At 44.4% G+C, this 19,504-nt stretch overlaps 1 protein-coding gene across 2 annotated transcripts in view; it reads right to left on the bottom strand.

Moving 5' to 3' along the window:
* Positions 1–19,284, bottom strand: part of LOC147223911 (RAS guanyl-releasing protein 2) — a 53,348-nt gene extending 34,064 nt beyond the window's left edge. For both annotated transcript variants that reach the window (XM_086165845.1, XM_086165846.1), the window contains exons 1-7: positions 19,074–19,284; positions 4,056–4,180; positions 3,859–3,961; positions 3,682–3,738; positions 3,440–3,571; positions 1,713–1,863; positions 813–986 (exon numbers count right to left, since the gene is read on the bottom strand). In XM_086165845.1, coding sequence (XP_086021971.1) covers positions 813–986; positions 1,713–1,863; positions 3,440–3,571; positions 3,682–3,738; positions 3,859–3,961; positions 4,056–4,125 — 687 coding nt within the window. In that variant the 5' untranslated portion in view covers positions 4,126–4,180; positions 19,074–19,284. The remainder of the gene's footprint in view (positions 1–812; positions 987–1,712; positions 1,864–3,439; positions 3,572–3,681; positions 3,739–3,858; positions 3,962–4,055; positions 4,181–19,073) is intronic.
* Positions 19,285–19,504: the final 220 nt, after the last annotated feature.

The following is a 19,504-nucleotide window of genomic DNA, read 5'->3' as shown; positions in this document are numbered from 1 at the left end:
AGTCCAAAAATATGCAGGAGATTATTGGAGACACTAGATTGTCCAGATGTAAGAACGAGTGTGTGAATGGTTGTATATCTGTATATGTGGCCCTGCAATCGACAAATGTCTGGTCCTTTCACCCAATGATGGCAGTGATAGGCTACATTAGCAGCCCCTAACCTTTTTTGTAGCAGGGACTAGTTTTATGCATCAAAATGTTTCCATGGACTGATTGCAGGCGCGGGGTTTCAAATAATAAAAACTTTTGTATTTAATCTGAAAACACTTTATAGTAGGCAATTTCAATAATCTCATTTCATTTTAATTCCATCCATTCACCACAAATAATGGATAGCGGGCGCAGAGCTTTTGTATCACTTATTGAGATGAACCCGTAACTTAGGTAGGAATCTTGATATTTTCTTTTAAATGCAGCGTTCTTTTTGCTGGCAATCTGCAATGCTTCTGTGGTCTCATCATTTGCTCGTTTCCTCCCAAAAAAGCTCTCCAATGACTTTTGTTTCTGGCACATGTTTTTTCAAGGGCTAGCTTATGGTAATTTATGTGTGAAACAAAGTTAAGTGCAGCAATAAGGTGAGGGCAGAAACAGTTGTTTTTCAAAATAAGATCCAGAGGGTCGAATGAAAAAACTATCATTTGTAACAAGAAGGATTTTCTTTGCAGACCGGAACCAAATGATCCTCAGACCGGTACCAGTCTGGGGACCAGGGGTTCGGGACCCCAGGTGGTCTGGATAATGAATGAATGAATTCTTCTCACCCTGGATCTTTGACGAAACCCCCCAAATACAACTCGCGGTACAAACACACCTGCGCCACCCTGATGAAGTGGGAGATGACGACGGCCCTCTGCTGAGCCGTGGGCTTGCTGAGCACCATGAGTTGGATCCACTGGGAGACGCTGTTGAAGAGTGTGATGAAGCGCTCCAGGATGGGATTGTCCACTGTGCAGCCGTGCATCACGAAGCTGTGGTAGTCCTGGAACTGAAGGGGAATGAGTTTGGATTCAGATTAGAAGCACTTCTACCCCGGTGTAGATTAATCCAGGATTTAGGCATTTATCTTCAACTATGGTGGCACGGTGGCACAGCAGTTAGACCTTTGAGAACATTTCTGCGTCAAGTCTCTATATTCTCCCCATGTCTGCGAGGAGTTCCCCCGGGTTCTCTGGGTTCCTCCCACAGTCCAAAAACATGTAGGAGGTTCTTTGGAGACCCTGCATTGTCCAGATGATGTGTGAATGAGAGGAAAGCTGGAGGAACTCAATGTGGGAGTTGTCGTCGTTGTTGCTATGTGGGAGTTTTCTTTATTTCTATACATGGCTTTTTTTGGAACGTTTGTGTTTCCAGGGTCAGTTTTTACATTTTTTTGTGTTTTTTTTTTTTTTCTCAAGAACCACAATCCTAATGGAGGAGAGCTGAGGTCGAGAGCTTTGTAGTTCTAATAAAAATAGACTATAAATCCCATAACAATACACTAAAAAAACAGTGAGGAGAGCTTCCAGGGGAATGTCAGTTATGTGCCTGTGATGTTTTGTGGGAATAAAATAGAGTCACCGATCAACACACGTATCATTACGTCCCGATCAATAACACACTTCGTGAAATAAATGAGTTATTTGGATATCCTATGACGTGCAGTCATTTAAAGTCTTTTGAAAAGCTACTCTGATCCTCATACTAACCAGACGAAAGGCCCAAAAAGACTCACTAGAATCTTGCAGAAGGACTTGTACTCCAGGTAGGTCAGGTGTTCGGCCAGTTCGCAGGAGTCGAGGTGATCAAACAGCAGGGACATCTTCCTCTTCTTGGTCACCGATGGGACACGCTGGGTCACCTGACGCTTCCATTTGTATGAGGGCCTACGAGGGATGAGGGATGGAGGCTTTTCTACGGTGTTCACAACCCGTTTGAAGACTCGTTCTGTCTCGGGCAGATCAGACCGGCACTCTTTAGGACAATATACAGAAACCCAACATCCCCCCCTAGGACCAAGTCGGCAAGGAAGCCAGTGCAGAAATCTTGGACAGATCCAAGCCCACTGCCGGTGGCCTTCTGCCTCAACCGGTTGGGATAAAAAGCTGAAAAGAGAGTGGGGGACGGGCACAAATGAGCTACGACTGCTTCCTGTAACGCCTTCCTGTAAATGATGCCGTATTAGCTTTTACATTCAAAGGAGTAACAATGGTGGATGCCTGGGGCAGTGGATTAGGCCACGCTCCCTGGGAACCTGCAAAATGAGAGAGCCTAGGGACCTGGGACAAGATCACTTTTTTCTTCTCCACCTTTTGGCTTTTCCCTTTAGGGGTCGCCACAGCTAAAATCGACTTTCTCCATCTAACCCCATTCTCTGTATCCTCCTCTCTCACACCAACTACCTTCAACCTTCTCTTTGTTCTTCCTCTAGACATCCTATGTGGCAGCTCCAATTCCAGCATCCGTCTACCAACATATTCACTATCCCTCCTCTGTACATGACACAACCATCTCAGTCTGGCTTCTCTGACCTTCTCTCCAAAACGTCTAACATGTGCTATTCCTCTGATAGACTCATTCCTGTTCCTATCCATCCTGGTAACTCCCAAAGAGAACCTCAACATCTTCATCTCTGGGACCTCTAGCTCTGCCTCCTGTATTTTGGTCGTTGTTGCTGGGGATAAGATTAATATCATGTAGTGATACAGCGATGTGAGTATGTGTAGTACAACAAGGGGCTAGCGCTAGATAAAAACTTTCTCAAAAAGGTTTTAAACCTGTTCTTAAACAGACAGATCTGAAGGAGATCTGAAGATGGTTCCGCAGAAGAGAAGCTCTGTGACTGAGCGCTCTGGCCCCTGCTCTGCTTTAAGAGGCCCTGCGTCCTGGGAGCGTGGAGCTCTGACTGGGTGGTAGGGTTCTCAGAGTTCTTTGGGATATGATGGTGACAAGCCATTGAACTTTTTATGGGTGAGGAGAAGGATTTTAAAACCTTCTCTTAAGTGTACTGGGAGGAGACAATACTTTGGATTTAACCCCTCATACTAGATCTTGTCAGAGAGTCTCTAACTTGTTAGGAGACAGAATAGACACAAGCAGGAGTCAGTCAGATCACACAGAGGGGACAAAACGTCATGGACAGCACAACTAATACCCCCTGCTGATGACAAATGGCGATGAATCTGGAAATTGAAAGCAAAGGGAATGCTCACAAGGGAGAGCAAATCCCTTGCGGGAGCAGGAAGTTGACTTCTAAATGAGTACCGGCACTGTACTACAGCAAGGAAAGCAAAGGCTTCTCCTACAGCCGAAGTCAGAGCAGAAACGGACAAGTCGGTGACCCCCGGCTAGGTTAGGCTAGGCTAGGCTAGGCCACGTCTGAGAGCAAGCGATGAAAAAGGGCACACTGACAAACCGAGCTGAGGACGGAAGACCTTTTTGCGGCGGCCTTCGGCGGCTTACAGGCTGTCAATGTCGATTAGCCGACTCTGGCTCTCGTCGCCCTCGGTGGTCAGAAGGTCTTTGAAGCCCTTGATCTGCTCCGCCAGCTCCGGGCTCAGGTTGAACTCAGCGGGAAACTCTGAGATCCAGTACCTGGGAGGCAGAGTCAACGGCTTTGAGGAACTCAGAGATAATCACTGCTCACGTTTGAGTTTTTTGAAAGTTTTTGTATAAAACATAAAATAGAAACGGCAGGGGAATACTTGACTAAGTGGCATATTCTTGTGCGGTACTCAGCTGTGCAGCTCTCCTCTTGAGATCTGGGACAAACGTCAAGGTACAGCAGTTCCTCAAGTTGTTTCTTTCACATTTAAAAAAAAAAGATCATTTATATAGCTCAACTCTGAGGATAAACAAACAACAAAAGTATCAAAGGATACTTGAGCACAAGCTTCTTGGCCATGTCGGTGGAAGGGATGTACCAAGGATGCATCATGAGGAACATCCGGACCAAAGCCGCATCCTTCAAAGTGCCCTTCTCGTCTGAAGCAGACACAGATGCCTGAGTTGAATCTTCTAAAATCCACCTAATGTTTCCATTTTAAACCGATTTAAATAGGAAAAAAAAATTACTGACCGAATGCTTGAACGCAGGATTCCACCAGCTCATCCACCGTGGCCGACTGCTCCGACCCCGCGGGCTCCATCTTTCTTTTCTGCTTCCGTTCCCGATCTCCGGTCACGTCTTTTATACCAGCGGCTCTGGCGGCACAGGACAGTGCAAACAATTAGTCGAGGCACCGGAATCGACAAGGGCGGCGCGGCTCTGTGTGTGCAGAGACGAAGCTCCACAGTTTGATTCTGCGTGGATTTTGCATGTTCTCCTCGTATCTGCAAGGGGTTCCTCCAGTTTCCTCCTGCAGTCCAACATTGAGGAGGTTGAAAGTTGACCCTAGATTGTCCTCACATGTGAATTATTTGTCTCTATATGACATGTGAATGAGTGAATGGTTGTTTGTCCAGCTAATAGAGGTTTAAACGATGAATTATGAAACAGAACATGTGACCTTAAGTTTAATGCCAGCCTTTAAGGAACCTGCAGCCACCCTTTGTTCAAATTCAGTGGAAATGCATTTTTAGTTTCAAACAGGAAACAGATAATCTCACAATAATAAAGAGGACGCAAAAAGGAATTTTAAATGATTTATAATCTTTTTCTTGAATTGTTCATTTTGCTCTCGGGAGCCGTTTCTCAGATCTGTAACCTCTGCAACCTCTCGTCTACTCCCCGGAGCTGCAAAGGCTCATCTTTGGCCACCGCAAGACACACACACACACAACCACACACACAAGAGAGAGCCTCCGCATTTACATAGTGAAACCATTTGAATGCACTTTTAGGCTGCTGGAGATGATAGATAGATAGATAGATAGATAGATAGATAGATAGATAGATAGATAGATAGATAGATAGATAGATAGATAGATAGATAGATAGATAGATAGATAGATAGATAGATACTAGTGACACTGAGTGTAGATAATGAATGAATGAATGAATGAATGAATGAATGAATGAATGAATGAATGAATGATCGAGTTAGTCCTTGCAGCAGGTAACCATGGCAACTAGTGTATAATGTCCAGTTTACACACACACCCCTCTAATTCCAGTGTGCGCGGACACACTCTTTCCTGGAGAGCTCACAGCAGCCCAGGAAGGTTCTAATAATAGATCTGCGGGATCAATAGAAGGCGTGCTTGCTGGAATATTCTAGATCAAATATTAAACACTGGGTGTTTTTTGGTTAGTGGAGGCAAGGGGCAAAGTTCACCCGCGCGACCGACAACAGCACACCCCGCCAGCGCGTACAAGTGTGTGAAGGCTGGGACGGATGTATTTACAACGGCCAGCAAAATGGAAGCCTCAGCTGTAGCATCACCGCCGCAGCACGGTGGGCAGACGGGCTCCATTACACGAAGACGGAAGATGGAGGGGAGAAATGGACGGTGAATGCAACCGCCATCTTGCAAAGATGCCACGTGACCGGTGGGGTGTCGAGGGTCTATTGTCATCGATCCCGGATCAATATTTCTATTGATCAGGGCCACTGCCACTCTGCCGGCAGAGCTCGGATGGTTAGCAGTTCCATTCCCGGCTCGTTCCATCCGCATGTCGAAATCACTAAAAATCCCTCCACTTTAACAAAGAATGAATAAATAAAAATGGAATGATGATCAATAATCAATAAATTAAATTAAAAATATATTCATAAATACTGAAAGAAAGAGAAAGACAGAAAAACGAATGAAAAAAGCAATGAATAATGAATAAATGGATCAATATATATTAATGAATTAATTACAAAATTTCAACAAAAGATGAAGAAATAGATTATTAAAAGTGCTGAATAATAAGATGAGTAGATAAATAACAAATAAACATATCAAGTAATAATTTAAAAATAATGGCCAAAAAAATAACATGAATCAGAGCTCGGATGGTTGCCGGTTCCGATCCCGGCTCATCCTGTCTGCGTATCAAAATCACTAAAAATCCCTCTGCTTTAAAAAAGAATAGATAAATGAAATGGGCAAATAATAAATAAATGAAATCAAAAAATAGATTCAGAAATACATACCGAAAGAAAGAGAGGAAGAAAGATAATGAAAAAACAAAGCAGATGAAAAATAGGTCGATATATATGAATAAATTGCTAAAAAATACAATTTAAAAATAAACAATAGACGAATAAATAGATCAGTAAAAGTGCTAAATCATTAGATTGGTGGGTAAATCATAAAATAAATAAATCATTTTTTGAAATGTTTAAATTTTTAATAAATAAAAAATGGATGAACAAAAAAATAACATAAAAAAATAAAAGATAAATAAATACATAAGGAAATTAAGTCAGACAGATGGACGGACTGACAGACAGACAGATAGTCTTTATTGTGAAGCGTGGGGCAGAAAAGGGCAGTGAGGTCACCACAAACGAAGCAGGCTGTTCCACCAAAGTCCGATTCAAATATGAATTTCTGAACACGAAAAAAAGAGACTTGTCGCCTCAGACTCTCCGAAGTCAGATCCCACCATTGATGTCTCAGAGGCGTCCTTGGCGTCCTTGGAGTTTAGTGCGGCCCCAACCAAAGGAGTGTTTATGGGGGCTGAAAGCCGTCTGTGTCCAAGCACAAATCGATTTCCGAGTGACAGAAGTGAATCTGGTATGCTTTTTTACCTCTCGGTTTGTTTCAGGCAGAGGGTGAACGAGGACAAAAAGCTAATGACGTTCCGCACCAAAGCGCCAAGGCTCTGAGGCTTTAATTCGGCGAGCTGGACTTTTTTGTTTTTTATTTTAACTAACTAACTGGTCTGCAAATGCGGTACAGGCTCTGCCTGCCTGATGATGATACCATCTTGCCACCGCAGTGGAATAAGACCATTCATCATCCGGCTGACAGGAGCCGATGCCAAAAAACAATTCATTTTGCTCTCAGGAGAATTGAAATACCAATTTCTCCTTAACAAGCGCTTCCCTTCTACAGCCCTCATGTCCAAGAGGGAGCCAGGGTCTAACATCAGATCTTGATATATCCAAGTCCAGACTTTAAGGTGTATCTCCTCACCACTGGCATAACACCATCTCATCTATCCCACTCAGGGATGTCATGCAATCCTGGACATGCAGGGCCCCGAGGTCCGGGGATGCTTCTTACCTTCTGGAAGGAATGAATGAGTTGAATGTGAGTTGCTATTCATGTTTGTCGTACACTTATCTCCACTCACTTGTGCAGCACTTCGATGAAACATGCTAATGAATGTTTTTGTTGTTATTTCTTCATAATCATATCGTTATTATTAGTAGTAATATTGTCATGATTAGGATTATTATTGTTGTTGTTGTTGTTGTTGTTGTTCCACATTATCATCACTGATATTGTTATTATTACCATTATCATTTTTATCATTATTAGCATTATAATATAGTAATTCTAATTATTAATAGCCATATTTGCATTATTATAATTATTATTATGATTATTATTGTTTTTGTTGTTATTGTTGTCACATCATCATTATTATTATTACTAGTGGTAGTAGTAGCATTATTAGCATTACCATTATTACCATTAGTATCATTATTTTTATTATTATTACTATTATCTTTATGTGTTGCATATAGAAAACTTCCCCCTAAGAGACACCGAACCAGAGAGTCTCTCCAACCAGAGAAGATGTTGCTGTCATCTCATTAGTATAACAACCCCCTTGCACAGTTTCTGCAGATCAACTCATTCATTTACATAACAGCCATAACCTAGACCCGCCCAGAACCCTGGCGGTCATACTGAGAAACTCCCGACAGGTCATTAGAACTGAAGAAGCCTCTCGGATGAGGGGGGGGGGGACATCTTCAAGTGAAGAAATTCAAGTCTTGTTGCCGCGACAACAGATTTTTGCAAGAATTCACCATGACCTGGATGACTAAGAACCTCCACAGGCATAAATGTGCTTTCCATGGTCTCTGCTGCCCCAAAAACCTCTTCGCCTCCTGAACGTCTCGCCGCTCGTAGCTCCTTTCCTCCTTCACCCAACCCACAGTCGACGGCGGGTCTGACCGATGAGGAGATGCTAGCATGATGATATCTATCCTGCTATTGATATTCCCATTATGGACTCATTTCCATGCTAGTAACTACCTGGAGCAAATGCACAGTCTCCATAAAAGCATCGATTTACACCCTCCAGCCCACCATCCCTCTGGCATTTGGGTGACACCGGTGTGATTAGTGCATTCATGGATCATTGAGCAGAAAAATGTGGATCCAGTTTTTCACTCTCATTAGCCATGCAGATACAATAATAAAGCAATCGCTTTCCGGGCTGCGTTGAACAAGCAGATTAGCATCTGATGCCTTTTATTCTCCGCTGACGGCCTCGACCTTTGACCCCCTGAGTGCAAATATTGAAAACCATTTGAATTCATCCCTTCGCTATCTATGAGAATGGCGTTTCGTTTCGTAGGACTTTTGGAAATACTGTCAAGGACTGGTTAGAACACTGAGCCGAGAGAAGAATGAGAGTATGAATGGTCGTACGTCTCAATATGTACCCAACAACCCTGAGTGCAAGATAAGTGGTATAGATAATGGATGAATGAATGGATGAATGAATGAATGTTTGTCTTCTGAAAATCACAACATAATTTTCAAGAATTTTCATTTCCTCATTTGCTCCACATGCTAGCAAATCCCTCTTGTGACATGTTGCTCTAATCCCAGCAGAAATCCTACGGAGGCCTCCAACCAGCATGTTGGCTATCCCCCCCAACCCAAAACACACACACACACACACACACACACACACACACACATCATCCACTGTAGCCTATCCTCTCCGCATTTACAGCCTCTCCTCACCTGGTGAAGTTCATCACCAGCTCACTTGCATTCTTCAGAACCATGCTTTTTGTGCGCACAACCCATAATTGTCATACTGAGTCGCTTTGTGTCAAAATGGCGCCTCATATCGTCTCTTTCCCATTTGTGCTGTTACTACCCGTAGTGTCGTGTGTGTTTTTGTGTGTGTGTGTGCGCGCACTGAAGCGTTGAGCAGCCACGGGGGAACCGACTTCTTTTGTGTTTGTTTACTCGGGATTGCAAAGATTAAGTCCACTTGTGCGCCGTTGTTTGTCTGATTTGCGAGGCGACGCGCAACCAGGGTCTCATAGGAGGATCCACCGAGATCTATCAGAGGGACTTAACGTCACAGGATGTTATCAGAACAAATAAAAGAAATGTAGAAATGGGCCTTTTCCCAGGGCTGTGTCTCCTGGAGCCACATCTTCCAAGTGTGCCGTCGAACAGATTTCATTAGAAGGGGATTTGAGTTCCCTCCAAGTGGACGATTGCGATACTGCATGGTTTCTATTAACATTCAACATTAACATCAGAACAGTTGAGCGTCTCCGATGAACCTCCAGTTTTTTAACTCCGGGAGGAAACCCGACCGGTGACAGACCACTGTGCCACCCTGGGCAAATGAAAATTTTCCAAATTGTTCGAATCATAGAGAATCCATTAAAAAAAGTCTTTTTGAAAGACTTGTTTTTATTTCCACTGGAATGGAAACAGGCTGCAGGCACTTCCGTTTCCAGATTGGCTTCTCCACCCCTCTTTACGGGCTAAAATAGAGGGGCATATTCCCTGTAAATGTCTTTGGTTCACCACCAGGAGCCTCCTCTGCTAATTCCTTCGCCTTTTAGAGCAGAAAGGAGGGGGAAGAAATGCAGATCTCGCAGAGCACGTTTAGGGAAGCGATTCCTTGTGAGTCCAAGTGTGCAGAATTACAAGAATGCAATGGATATAAACAACCCCCCACCCACCCACCCCGAATTTACACACACACACAACACACACATCGCTGCAGTGGGTTTCAGGAAGTCGACGCGAGGGTGTTGCATGATGGGACAGATATAGTTCTCCAGAGGGGCCCCGGTGGCAGCCTCTATTTACGGCCAGCGGGGCACCGAGTGCAGGAAGGGAACATTTCCTTTTCTCTGGACACGTAGAACGCCACAGTGGCGGGGGGGCGCCGGCTGCAGAGCGAGATTAGCCGCTACATTTGCTCCTCCGGGAGGCAGGAGGTGGAGGGCGCAGGAAGGAGAGGAGGGAGATAAAGAGGAGGTCAGGGAGGGAGGAAGGAAGCCAGTAGTCTGGATGGGTCATTTTGGCTGAACCTGACAGGAGAGTCGTCGTAATCGTGAAGAGGCTGGAAAAACAACGAGTGAAAGGATGAAAATACGTGGAAATACAAGCATCCCTGGTGGGATTCCCTGGATGTTCTCCGTGGGGTTCCTCAGGGTTCTCCGGGTTCCTCCCGAAGTCCAAACACATGCAGGAGGTTCAATTAAAACCCCGAACTGTCCAGATGCAGGAATGAGAGCGAATGCTTGTATGGCTCTTTATGTTGTTTGAATAAGAGGGTGAATGGTTGTGTGTCTCCGCTTGTGAGCCCTGCCTGTTACCCAGGGACAGCTGGGGTAGCCCTCAATAGGTGATGAAGAAATGAACGATTATCTTTACGAGATACATTTCATCACAGTGTTATCAAGACAAAGACACTGTCAGAACGTCACGTGTATCGCATTTCACACACATCTGGTGTGTGATGTTTGTGAGATGCAAGACAAAACAAGATGTTTGCCCGCCTGCTACCCTCACATATGACAATAGATCATTGTGCGTATTCGTGTGTGTGTGTGCGTGTGTGTGTGTGTGTGTGTGTGTGTGTGTGTGTGTGTGTGTGTGTGTGTGTGTCTTCCGCCTGTTTCTGCGCTGCTTTGTCTTCACACTTCCTACTCTAACGTCTGTCCCTTTTGCCAGATGCGAGTTTTGTTTCATAACAAACACCGGAAAAGCTGCATTGGTGAGCATGTGTGTGCATCCAACTGTGTGTGTGTGTGTGTGTGTGTGTGTGTGTGTGTGTGTGTGTGTGTGTGTGTGCGTTTGTGTGTATGCACATATTTTCACAATCCTGCCGGTTTCACAATGCATGCATCAAGGCTCATTTCGCTCAGACCTTTGTTTTTTCCCTCCACATTCCTTTTCATTATTTCGTCTCCCTTATCTCACTGGACTTCCTGCTCGAACTGGGCTCACGCCGCGCTTCCAGGAATGCGCCATCGCCACATGAACAAGCCAATATGCAAGCAGCATCTCTTACAACAGGCGCGGGCGGGCGTGTCACTCACAGTTTCAGGAAACCGTTGATGAAATTCAGACCGTGTTCATCTGCGGACGAAAATAGAAACGTCGCTTCCTGTCGTTATTTCAGAGCTTGGGAAGATCAATGTGGTCTCCGAGGTTGACCTTTGAACTCTGGGATAGAAAACACCGCAGTTTAATTTGGCGGCTTTAGAAATGGTGGTAAATGTAAATCTCTCCAGATGCATGCCTCTCTTAATGATGTCATTATTTTACTTTGTTCTTGTTGTTCGACGTTTTCAGTATGTTCAACTTTGCAGCCCCGTGCAAACTTTAAACAAGGGGTCCTCGATTTATCTTGGAATTCCGTTCCTGCGGCGCAATGTAGCATGATTTTCTCAGTTAGTCGGACATTGCATATTGTATATAAACACCTATTTCACTCTCCTACGCTTACACAGTGGTGAAATCATAATCTAAGACATAAAAATAAAAAAAATCGATCAAAGAAAGTCATAGGAGCCATCATGAAGGTCAACAGGTTTCCAAAAAAACAACAGAAATGGAAGAAAGTGAATGTAGCTCAATCCAATATGGCGTACAACCAGCCAAAAATCCTCATATAGCGCCGCACAGCGATGTAGTCATCGGCTTCGCTTGCCAGCTAGTTCCCACGCCAAATGTGTTTTGTCTCAAACACCATGCGCCGGAATGATAGAAAAAGACTTTCTTGATAAATATAATATGGGAGATGGCAATCTTAAGACCAAACGGCGTAAACCAAGGCGGGCTGCTTTGCTTAGAAGACGTCGTATCCGGAGGGTTTGGTTTGCCTTCCAATCAAATCGGGCCCACCAGGCGACTGTCAAGGGTGGCAAACGATGGCGGCCAGCAGGTGAAAAGCGCCGGGAGGCCCTTTTATAGCTGAGTGAGTCCAGTGAACGCAAGAAAATACAACTCCTGAGACAGGTTACAACATTCGCCGTTGCAAATGCTGAACCAAATACTAAATACTGATTTAATTCCCAGGATATAGACGGGTCCCGTTTACTCAGAACACCTGACATGGGTGAGGTGAGCTCCTCACGGACAGCCCAGAATACTTAAAACTATCCCCTGGCAACTAACACAGAACTGCTGTGTCCTGAATACCGAGCAGCTTTTCACTTATCTGTTCCCATAGCCGATCACACATTTACTTTTTAAGCAGTTGTGAGCAAGAGAGTCCCGGGTTGGATTCCCACAGGGGGGCTCTCCTGTGCAGAGTCTCCATGTTCTCTGTAAGGGGTTCCTGCAGGTTCTCCGGGTTCCATGAATGTTGGAACGGTCTATTTACAGGACTTGATGCCATCATGAAATATCAGAGCCAAGAGCTTCTAGGAGAAACAGACCCGCCATTTGCATCAACAAAATTCCAACACCAGCAGCTTCTCCTGTCTCCTGTGTGTGTGTGTGTGTGTGTGTGTTTGTGTGTGTCCATGACACAATCGTCGAATCGTCGTCCTGGCCAGGAAGTGTCACGCTGAATATAATCGACTCACTACTCCACTCCACCAGATGTGACAACGGCGAATGACTAATCTGACCTTTTTAGATTCAGGTTTTTAATTGCTGGACTCGTTCCTGGTTTCTCTCCGTCCTCCTCGCCCCAAACAAGAACCTCCATGCTCCATCTCCTTTAGTCACACTTTACAAAAGCCGCTGCCGACAAGGCCTCCTGCCAGATGGGTCACACAGGGGTGGGAGCCTGTGCGTGTCGAACCTGAGGAAACACCTGCTCAGACGTTTCATTCGGGGAAGGGATGGAGATCAAACCGGTTTTGATCGCTGGAGGTCCCTGCAGCTGAAGGCCTGCACACACACCCTGCAGAACATCCTGCACTCCACGGGCTTTGTGTCAAGCATGGGGCTTTTCATCAACAATATTATCTAATGACATCCCTATGACATTATCATAGGGATGCATTCATTCATTCATCATCAGTTAATCTGTGCTAAATGGGTTCACTCCAACCCAGCCAATCATAACATGCGAAACATGCGACCATTCACCTTCACATTCACATGTTATATGGAGATATATAACCATTCACTCACTCATTTATAAATCATTTAGATACATGCAACAAGTGCTCTCTTTCATGCATCTTATGGAGACATACAACCATTCACTCCGTCATTCATTAAAATTAAGGGTCCCCAGTGAACCTCCTGCATGTGTTTGGACCGTGTGAGGAACCTGGAGAACCCTGAGGAGAATAGAAAGGAATCCAATCAGGGACTTTCTTGCTGTGAGGCGGAAGCGCTAACCACCCTGTGACAGTGCCACCCCATTATAATCCAATTTTAATCCAAAAATCACTAATAGTATTAATTATTATAATAATATTGCAGCAGAAAGCCTTCATTCCTGCTCCAAGTAGAATCTTGATCCTAATGTTGGCCAAAACAGAGCCCCTTAGGGAACATAAGGAGTTAAAAAAAAAATTGAGAGATCTCGCAAAACTTCTGCCAGGAGAAGGGTGAGAAAAAAATGCAAACTTTCGCAAGATGTTGCAAAACTGCTCCAAATCCTCTACCATGACACCCTTTTTTACAAGTAGCGACCACAACTAATCAACACCAGAAAATACAGAACATTCCTCTGAACTGTTGTTAATTGTCTTTTTTTGCCCCCCAATTTGCGAGAGATCGTGCAAAGTTTTTACGAGAGATCTCACAGATTTTTTTTTTTTTTTTTTTACCCTTTGAAATTTGTTGTACCGGCAGCTTCTGTCACAATAGAATTATACCACCGCAACCCGGTGCAGACAACACGCTCTTCAAAACACAGACGCTGCCTCTGGCAGCTTCCAATGCATGTTGTGCTTTCCCTGTTGCCTGGAGGCTCCCGAAGACGAAAACACGATGTAAAATCCTCACGTTTTCTGGGGGGGTTCACGTTCATTTCTGTTCACAAGCATACTTTTAAAGCACATTAGCCCTAAGTGGCATCCTCCCCAACCCTGGGGGGCGGGGGACCCTGAATTTCCTGTCGGCACGGAACGTGTTTTTCACCACCAACCCTTCTTTCAAAAGAAAGGCACGCCTAAGGAGGGCGTTTTGTGTTGCGAAGCGAAACCCGTCGTCACAGCTGATAACTACAAGCCGCGGCTGTTTTTCAATCCATCCTCCCGTCGGCTTGATTTATCACCCCTTATGTGCGTTGCTTTCCTTTCCCAACCCCCCCCTGCTCCCTCTCCCGTTCTCTGTCGCCTCCCTCATTTGCGCCGGAGCCTTCTAAGGTGAGGAGCGTATTGAAGATTGTTTTGTTTTTTTTACAGCGCTGTGACCCTAGCTTGAAACCGAATTCCAGGTCTTCCCAAACCACAGGATCTTTCCTCCATGGCCTCGCTGGCTCGCTTTGAAAGTGACCATTGTCCGAACCATGAGCGGAGACAGTTAGCTTAGCTGGAATCTGACCGAATGCAGCAAAGTAAGGGAGGTTCATTAACAAGGCCACGATGGACACATGAATGCATGCATTCACAGGGTCGCAGGGTTAACCCTGGACCAATCACAGGGCCACATATAGAGATACACTCATTCAAGCCTCAAACAGAGACTATAATTTTTCATTCATAATTTTTCAATTTTTCAGACATACAGCCATTCACTCGTTTGGAAAATTTAGTGTCCCCTTTGAACCTTTTTGACATGTGAGAGGAATCCAGAGAACCTGGAGTTGTTCCGTGTACACATGGGGAGAACATGGAGACTCCGCAGAGGAAGGCTTCCTACAGGAATCCAACCAGGGACCTTCTTGCTGGGGGGGCGGTAGTGCTAACTGTTGTCAACCACTGTGAAAACAATTCTCAAAAAATTCCAAACACTATACATGTGTTTTTAAGTATAGGTTTGGAGGTATTAATTTCCATTCATTAATTCAGTAGTAAAAAAATTATTATAATATGCAAAATATAGTACTATAATTGCACATTTATTATCATTATTATTATTATTATTATTATTATTATTATTATTATTATTATTGTGCTTACAGACAGCAGCCTGTAACACACACATTTCCCCTTGGGGACAAATTATGTATCATTATTTTTTTCTTTTTTTATTATTAGTAGTAGTAGTATAGCACTTCTACATATGAGAGTAGGACACATATGAATTAATATTAACATACTGACAGTGCAATTGCTCTACATATAAGAGTAGACGCCCATGAATTTCTTAATAATGTAACTGAATTGGAATCACATTTACGTCCTGTATTAAATAACATGCTGCCTGAAAAAATAAATAAATAAAATAAAATAAAATAAAATATATATATATATATGTATATATAGAGAGAGCGAGAGAGAGCCCGCAATGAACAATGAAGCAATCAATCAAAATAAATATGTTCAAAGTTAATTATTCCCATGTAGATTTTCACTTCCAAAGCTTTTACCCCGTCCTACTGCTTCTGATTTTTGAAAGATACACAATGGTTACAGTATAGTCGTGATAGATGTAGTCGTAGTAGTAGTAGTAGTAGTCATTATGTGAAATAATAGGGTTGTCCCCCATGTGATTCAGTGTGTCTGTCTGAGCATCTTCTCCCAGTAATTATTATCATTTCCGCCTAATATTCCTTGATCTCCTCCCCTCCTCACCCTGTCACGTCTCTTTACCACCTGTTGCCGCCGGTCCTTTTGACGTGAAAGGGGGTTTTGGAGCGGAGGGACAACGCTAAATATCAAGAGTGGCCGAGATGGGGGCTTGGAGTAATTGCACTGCAGCAGGAGAGGAGGAGGAGGAGGAGGAGGAGGAGGAGGAGGAATGCAGAGCTTTCTCTTGTCACAATCACTTCATTACCGCAGCCTTTCGTGGACGCTTTTCCCAGTTATGTCTTAAAAGTGCCTCATCTGCATCCCTCCAATCGCGCTGCTGGGGTCCAACCTGCTCCCCGCTGGCTGTTAAGTCCTCCTAACGTCCACGTGGGCAGATGACCACGGATTAGCGATCAAATCCGGCGCGGTGTGAGCCAAATATTTGGGGATAAGGCGCTGAAGAAGCTGCAGAGCAATCATCAGACCGCGGTGCGTTCAAATGCTTCACAATCCTCCACACATCTTGAGCTTCACCTTGAATTGCTCCAGAAGATGGTGAAGCTAGAGAGGTTGATCCAATCTCTGATTGGTTTAATTCAAAAACCCGAGGTCCGGTGATTCCCGACGCCGCAAGAAGCTTTCAGGGGTGTCAAACTCAAATACACAGTGGGCCAAAATTCAAACAAAATTGCGAGCCAACATTGATATTTATTAAAAAAATCTTCCTCCAGATATAACAATGAACCTTTTCATATGGATCCAAAACTGAATATTGTGTTTCATTTAATATTGTCATAAAATGTTGTACTCCTGGGATGTGTAGTATTAGCGATACATGCCCAGTAGGCTATAATACCGGTGGGCCAATATTATTTGGCTTTGCAAGCCAAATATAATTACACTGTAGGCTAAATTTGGCCCGCAGGCCAGAGTTTGACACCTATGGTCTAGAACAGGGATGGGCAAACTTCTGTCCGCGGGCCACATCCAGCCCATTGGTCTTTTTGAGACTCTTTTTGATACAGATTGGTAAAGAATTCATACTTGATGTGAATGATTGAATGATTGAATCAATGAATGTGGGAGCTCAAACAGGAGATTATTTCATTTTTGGAGCTACTTGAGAATTTTCTTGAGCTGAATGACACAGATTAGCTTTGTGATGTAGCCTTTACTGTGGACATACTGACACACATGAATGAGCTGGACGTGAAGCTACAAGCGAAAAAACGGTTTGTGAATGAAACGCAAGCAAACGTCAGACAATGCTTGGACAAATGTCAGACGAGTCTCATATGTACTGTTGCGTTTTTTTTTTTTTTTTTTTATATTTATCGTGTCTTGTGCTGACCCGGCCCGTCTGTCAAATTTAGAGTCTAGAGCACGTGCCAAACTCAAGGCCCGCGGGCCAAATGTGGTCCGCCACATCCCTTTCACGTGGCCCACAAGAACATATTAGAAGGTCTGATTTTTAAAATAAATAATTTAAACGTGTGCATTGACCATAAACTACATAAACTATCGTGTTCATACCAAAGTGACGGCATCCCACCGTTAGATCGCAGTGAATCCATATCAATGCGGTTTTCAACGAGTGAAATTGAGAAATACAAATAATCCCTAAAGGTCCAGGAAGAGAAAAGTTGATGCAGATGGAAGGCTGTTTCAAGAAAGATGGGTATGCATCAAACATTTTGGATTGGAATGAGTTATAAATTCAGAGTTATAAGAAGTAGTTACATTTATTTTACATTACGTCACATTCAGTTATATTTATACGGTTACCATCACATGTGGCCTTTGAGGGCAACCGTTATGCTGACGTGGCCCCCGCTGAAAATGAGTTTGATACCCCTGTTCTTAGATTCCCCTCTAAGCCTGCAAGGCTGCAAGGCTTAGAGGGCAAAGGATGGGTTGGATGGGTTGGAGCGAGCGGCACACATTTACAAGAAATTTACAAGAGGAGCTTTGTGATATAAAATAAAACAGCGTTTGTCGGTGATGTATCGAAGAATCCGGTCTAAGATTTGTACCGATTCGGATTCAGGAAGTAGCCGCCTCCAGTGATGGACCAAGGTAGGGACGGGTGTGACGTGCACCTTGAGCTCCACTCTCAAAAACAAACCACTGAAGAAGAGTAAGAAGAAGCAGACTCGAACATCATGGAAGTAGAAGCTGCCACGGCATTCATGGAATAACTGGTTGGAGTGGAGTTTTATCCTCTCCCTTCACTGTTTTGCCGTGTGAAGAACCCTGTTAGCTGTTATTCTGGCTGAAACGTTGATGTTCTTCTGCGAGCCCTGGAAACCCCTCTGAGGTGTAGCAGGACAGAAGAACTCGGACCTCTACGTCGCTCCACTTCTTTTGTCCAGGATAGTTTTTAAAAAAAGTCCATTAAAAAGTGTCTTCTGAGTTCTACCACTCATCAAGCGCCTATGAGTTCACATAGAATCGTGAAAGGAAACTACCTCAGAGTAGGAGCTAAGATGGTTCTGGGAACTGAAGATCTCTGGTTCTCAATGCAGCAAATGGTCAAGTTCATGAAAGAGTTCTGGGAACTGCAAAAAGTTCCTACAGTAAGAAAGCGACTCATGGTGCTTGGGGTTGATTGGCGGTAATGCTAGAAATGCTAACTGGATAGCATTGAGAAGCAAATGGAGATTCTGTAAGAATTTAAAAGCACTTTGTGCATTCAGGGAGTGCAGAGTGACATCCCAAGGACTGCTGACGCTGAAGATCCAAGAGTCTATACTCCTTTCCAGGTTCTCCTTCCTCTTCCTGCCCTTCAACACCTATGAGGAGCTTCCACAACATTTTAACTTTTTTTTTGGAAGGGAAAATCCAACTGTTTACTCTTTGGAGCCGATTTAGGCATTGAAAAAACTTGTTACAACTCTCCATGTCAAAATACAAACCACACTTGGACAATGTCTATATGTGTGTGTGTGTGTGTGTGTGTGTGTGTGTGTGTGTGTGTGTGTGTGCCAACAAACAGGGGAGTAATAATTAAAAAAACAAACACTCCCTGAGGCTATTTCGGGAGCAGGCATTCCTGCATCCCTCCCCCGGCTGCTGAAGAACACTTTGCACAATACATCCAAAAATCCTAAGAAGGTCTGCTTATTATGGGATTCTTGCATCACCTCCATGCAGCCATGGGGTCATTGCCTCATTGCCTAAAGTGCAAAACAAAATCCCGGGTCTTTGCAAAAGTCAGAGCAACAACAGCAACAACAGCAACCCACGTCTGAACTCCGGAGTCTACATCCTGATGGATGGCGCAACGCTCGCAGCAAGAACACTTTTGCAGCACATCATCCATGCACTAACCTCCTAACGTGCACACGCCTTACCTTCTCAGAATCCCAGGGCTCCCATGCCCTGCGTGGAGAGAGAGAGAGGGAGAACTGGGTGCGCACCGGGATGAGACGCCTTACATCACCCAAGTGAGAGGAGCACCAAATCGGCTGGTGAGAGGAACCCTGGAGAAGTCATCCGAGGGAGCTGCAAGGCTCGGTCCTCCTGCGGTGCGTTCAGGTTCCTCCCCCCCACCCCCCACTCCCTCCGCGAGTTGTGGATTCGACGGCGACCCTCTGCGCTCGGGTTCCAGCGGCGCACTGCAGAGCCACAGTCCCGCCTATCGGCCGTGTCACAGCAACACCCCGGCACACGCACGGCGTGTGCGTGCGTGACGCGCAATGCAAAGGGGTGGGCAAACCGCGCAGTCGTTTTAAGATGATTTAAAAATGTATGTTTTATAAGTAAATGCAAAGTAAGCGTGCAC

This window comes from Fistularia commersonii, chromosome 19 (genome assembly GCF_037954325.1).
Source record: "Fistularia commersonii isolate RoL2024-O1a breed Wild chromosome 19, RoL_Fcom_v1.0, whole genome shotgun sequence".
NCBI lineage: Eukaryota > Metazoa > Chordata > Actinopteri > Syngnathiformes > Fistulariidae > Fistularia > Fistularia commersonii.
Note: the sequence above shows the minus strand (reverse complement) of the source record. Positions and strands in the feature narration are given on the sequence as shown.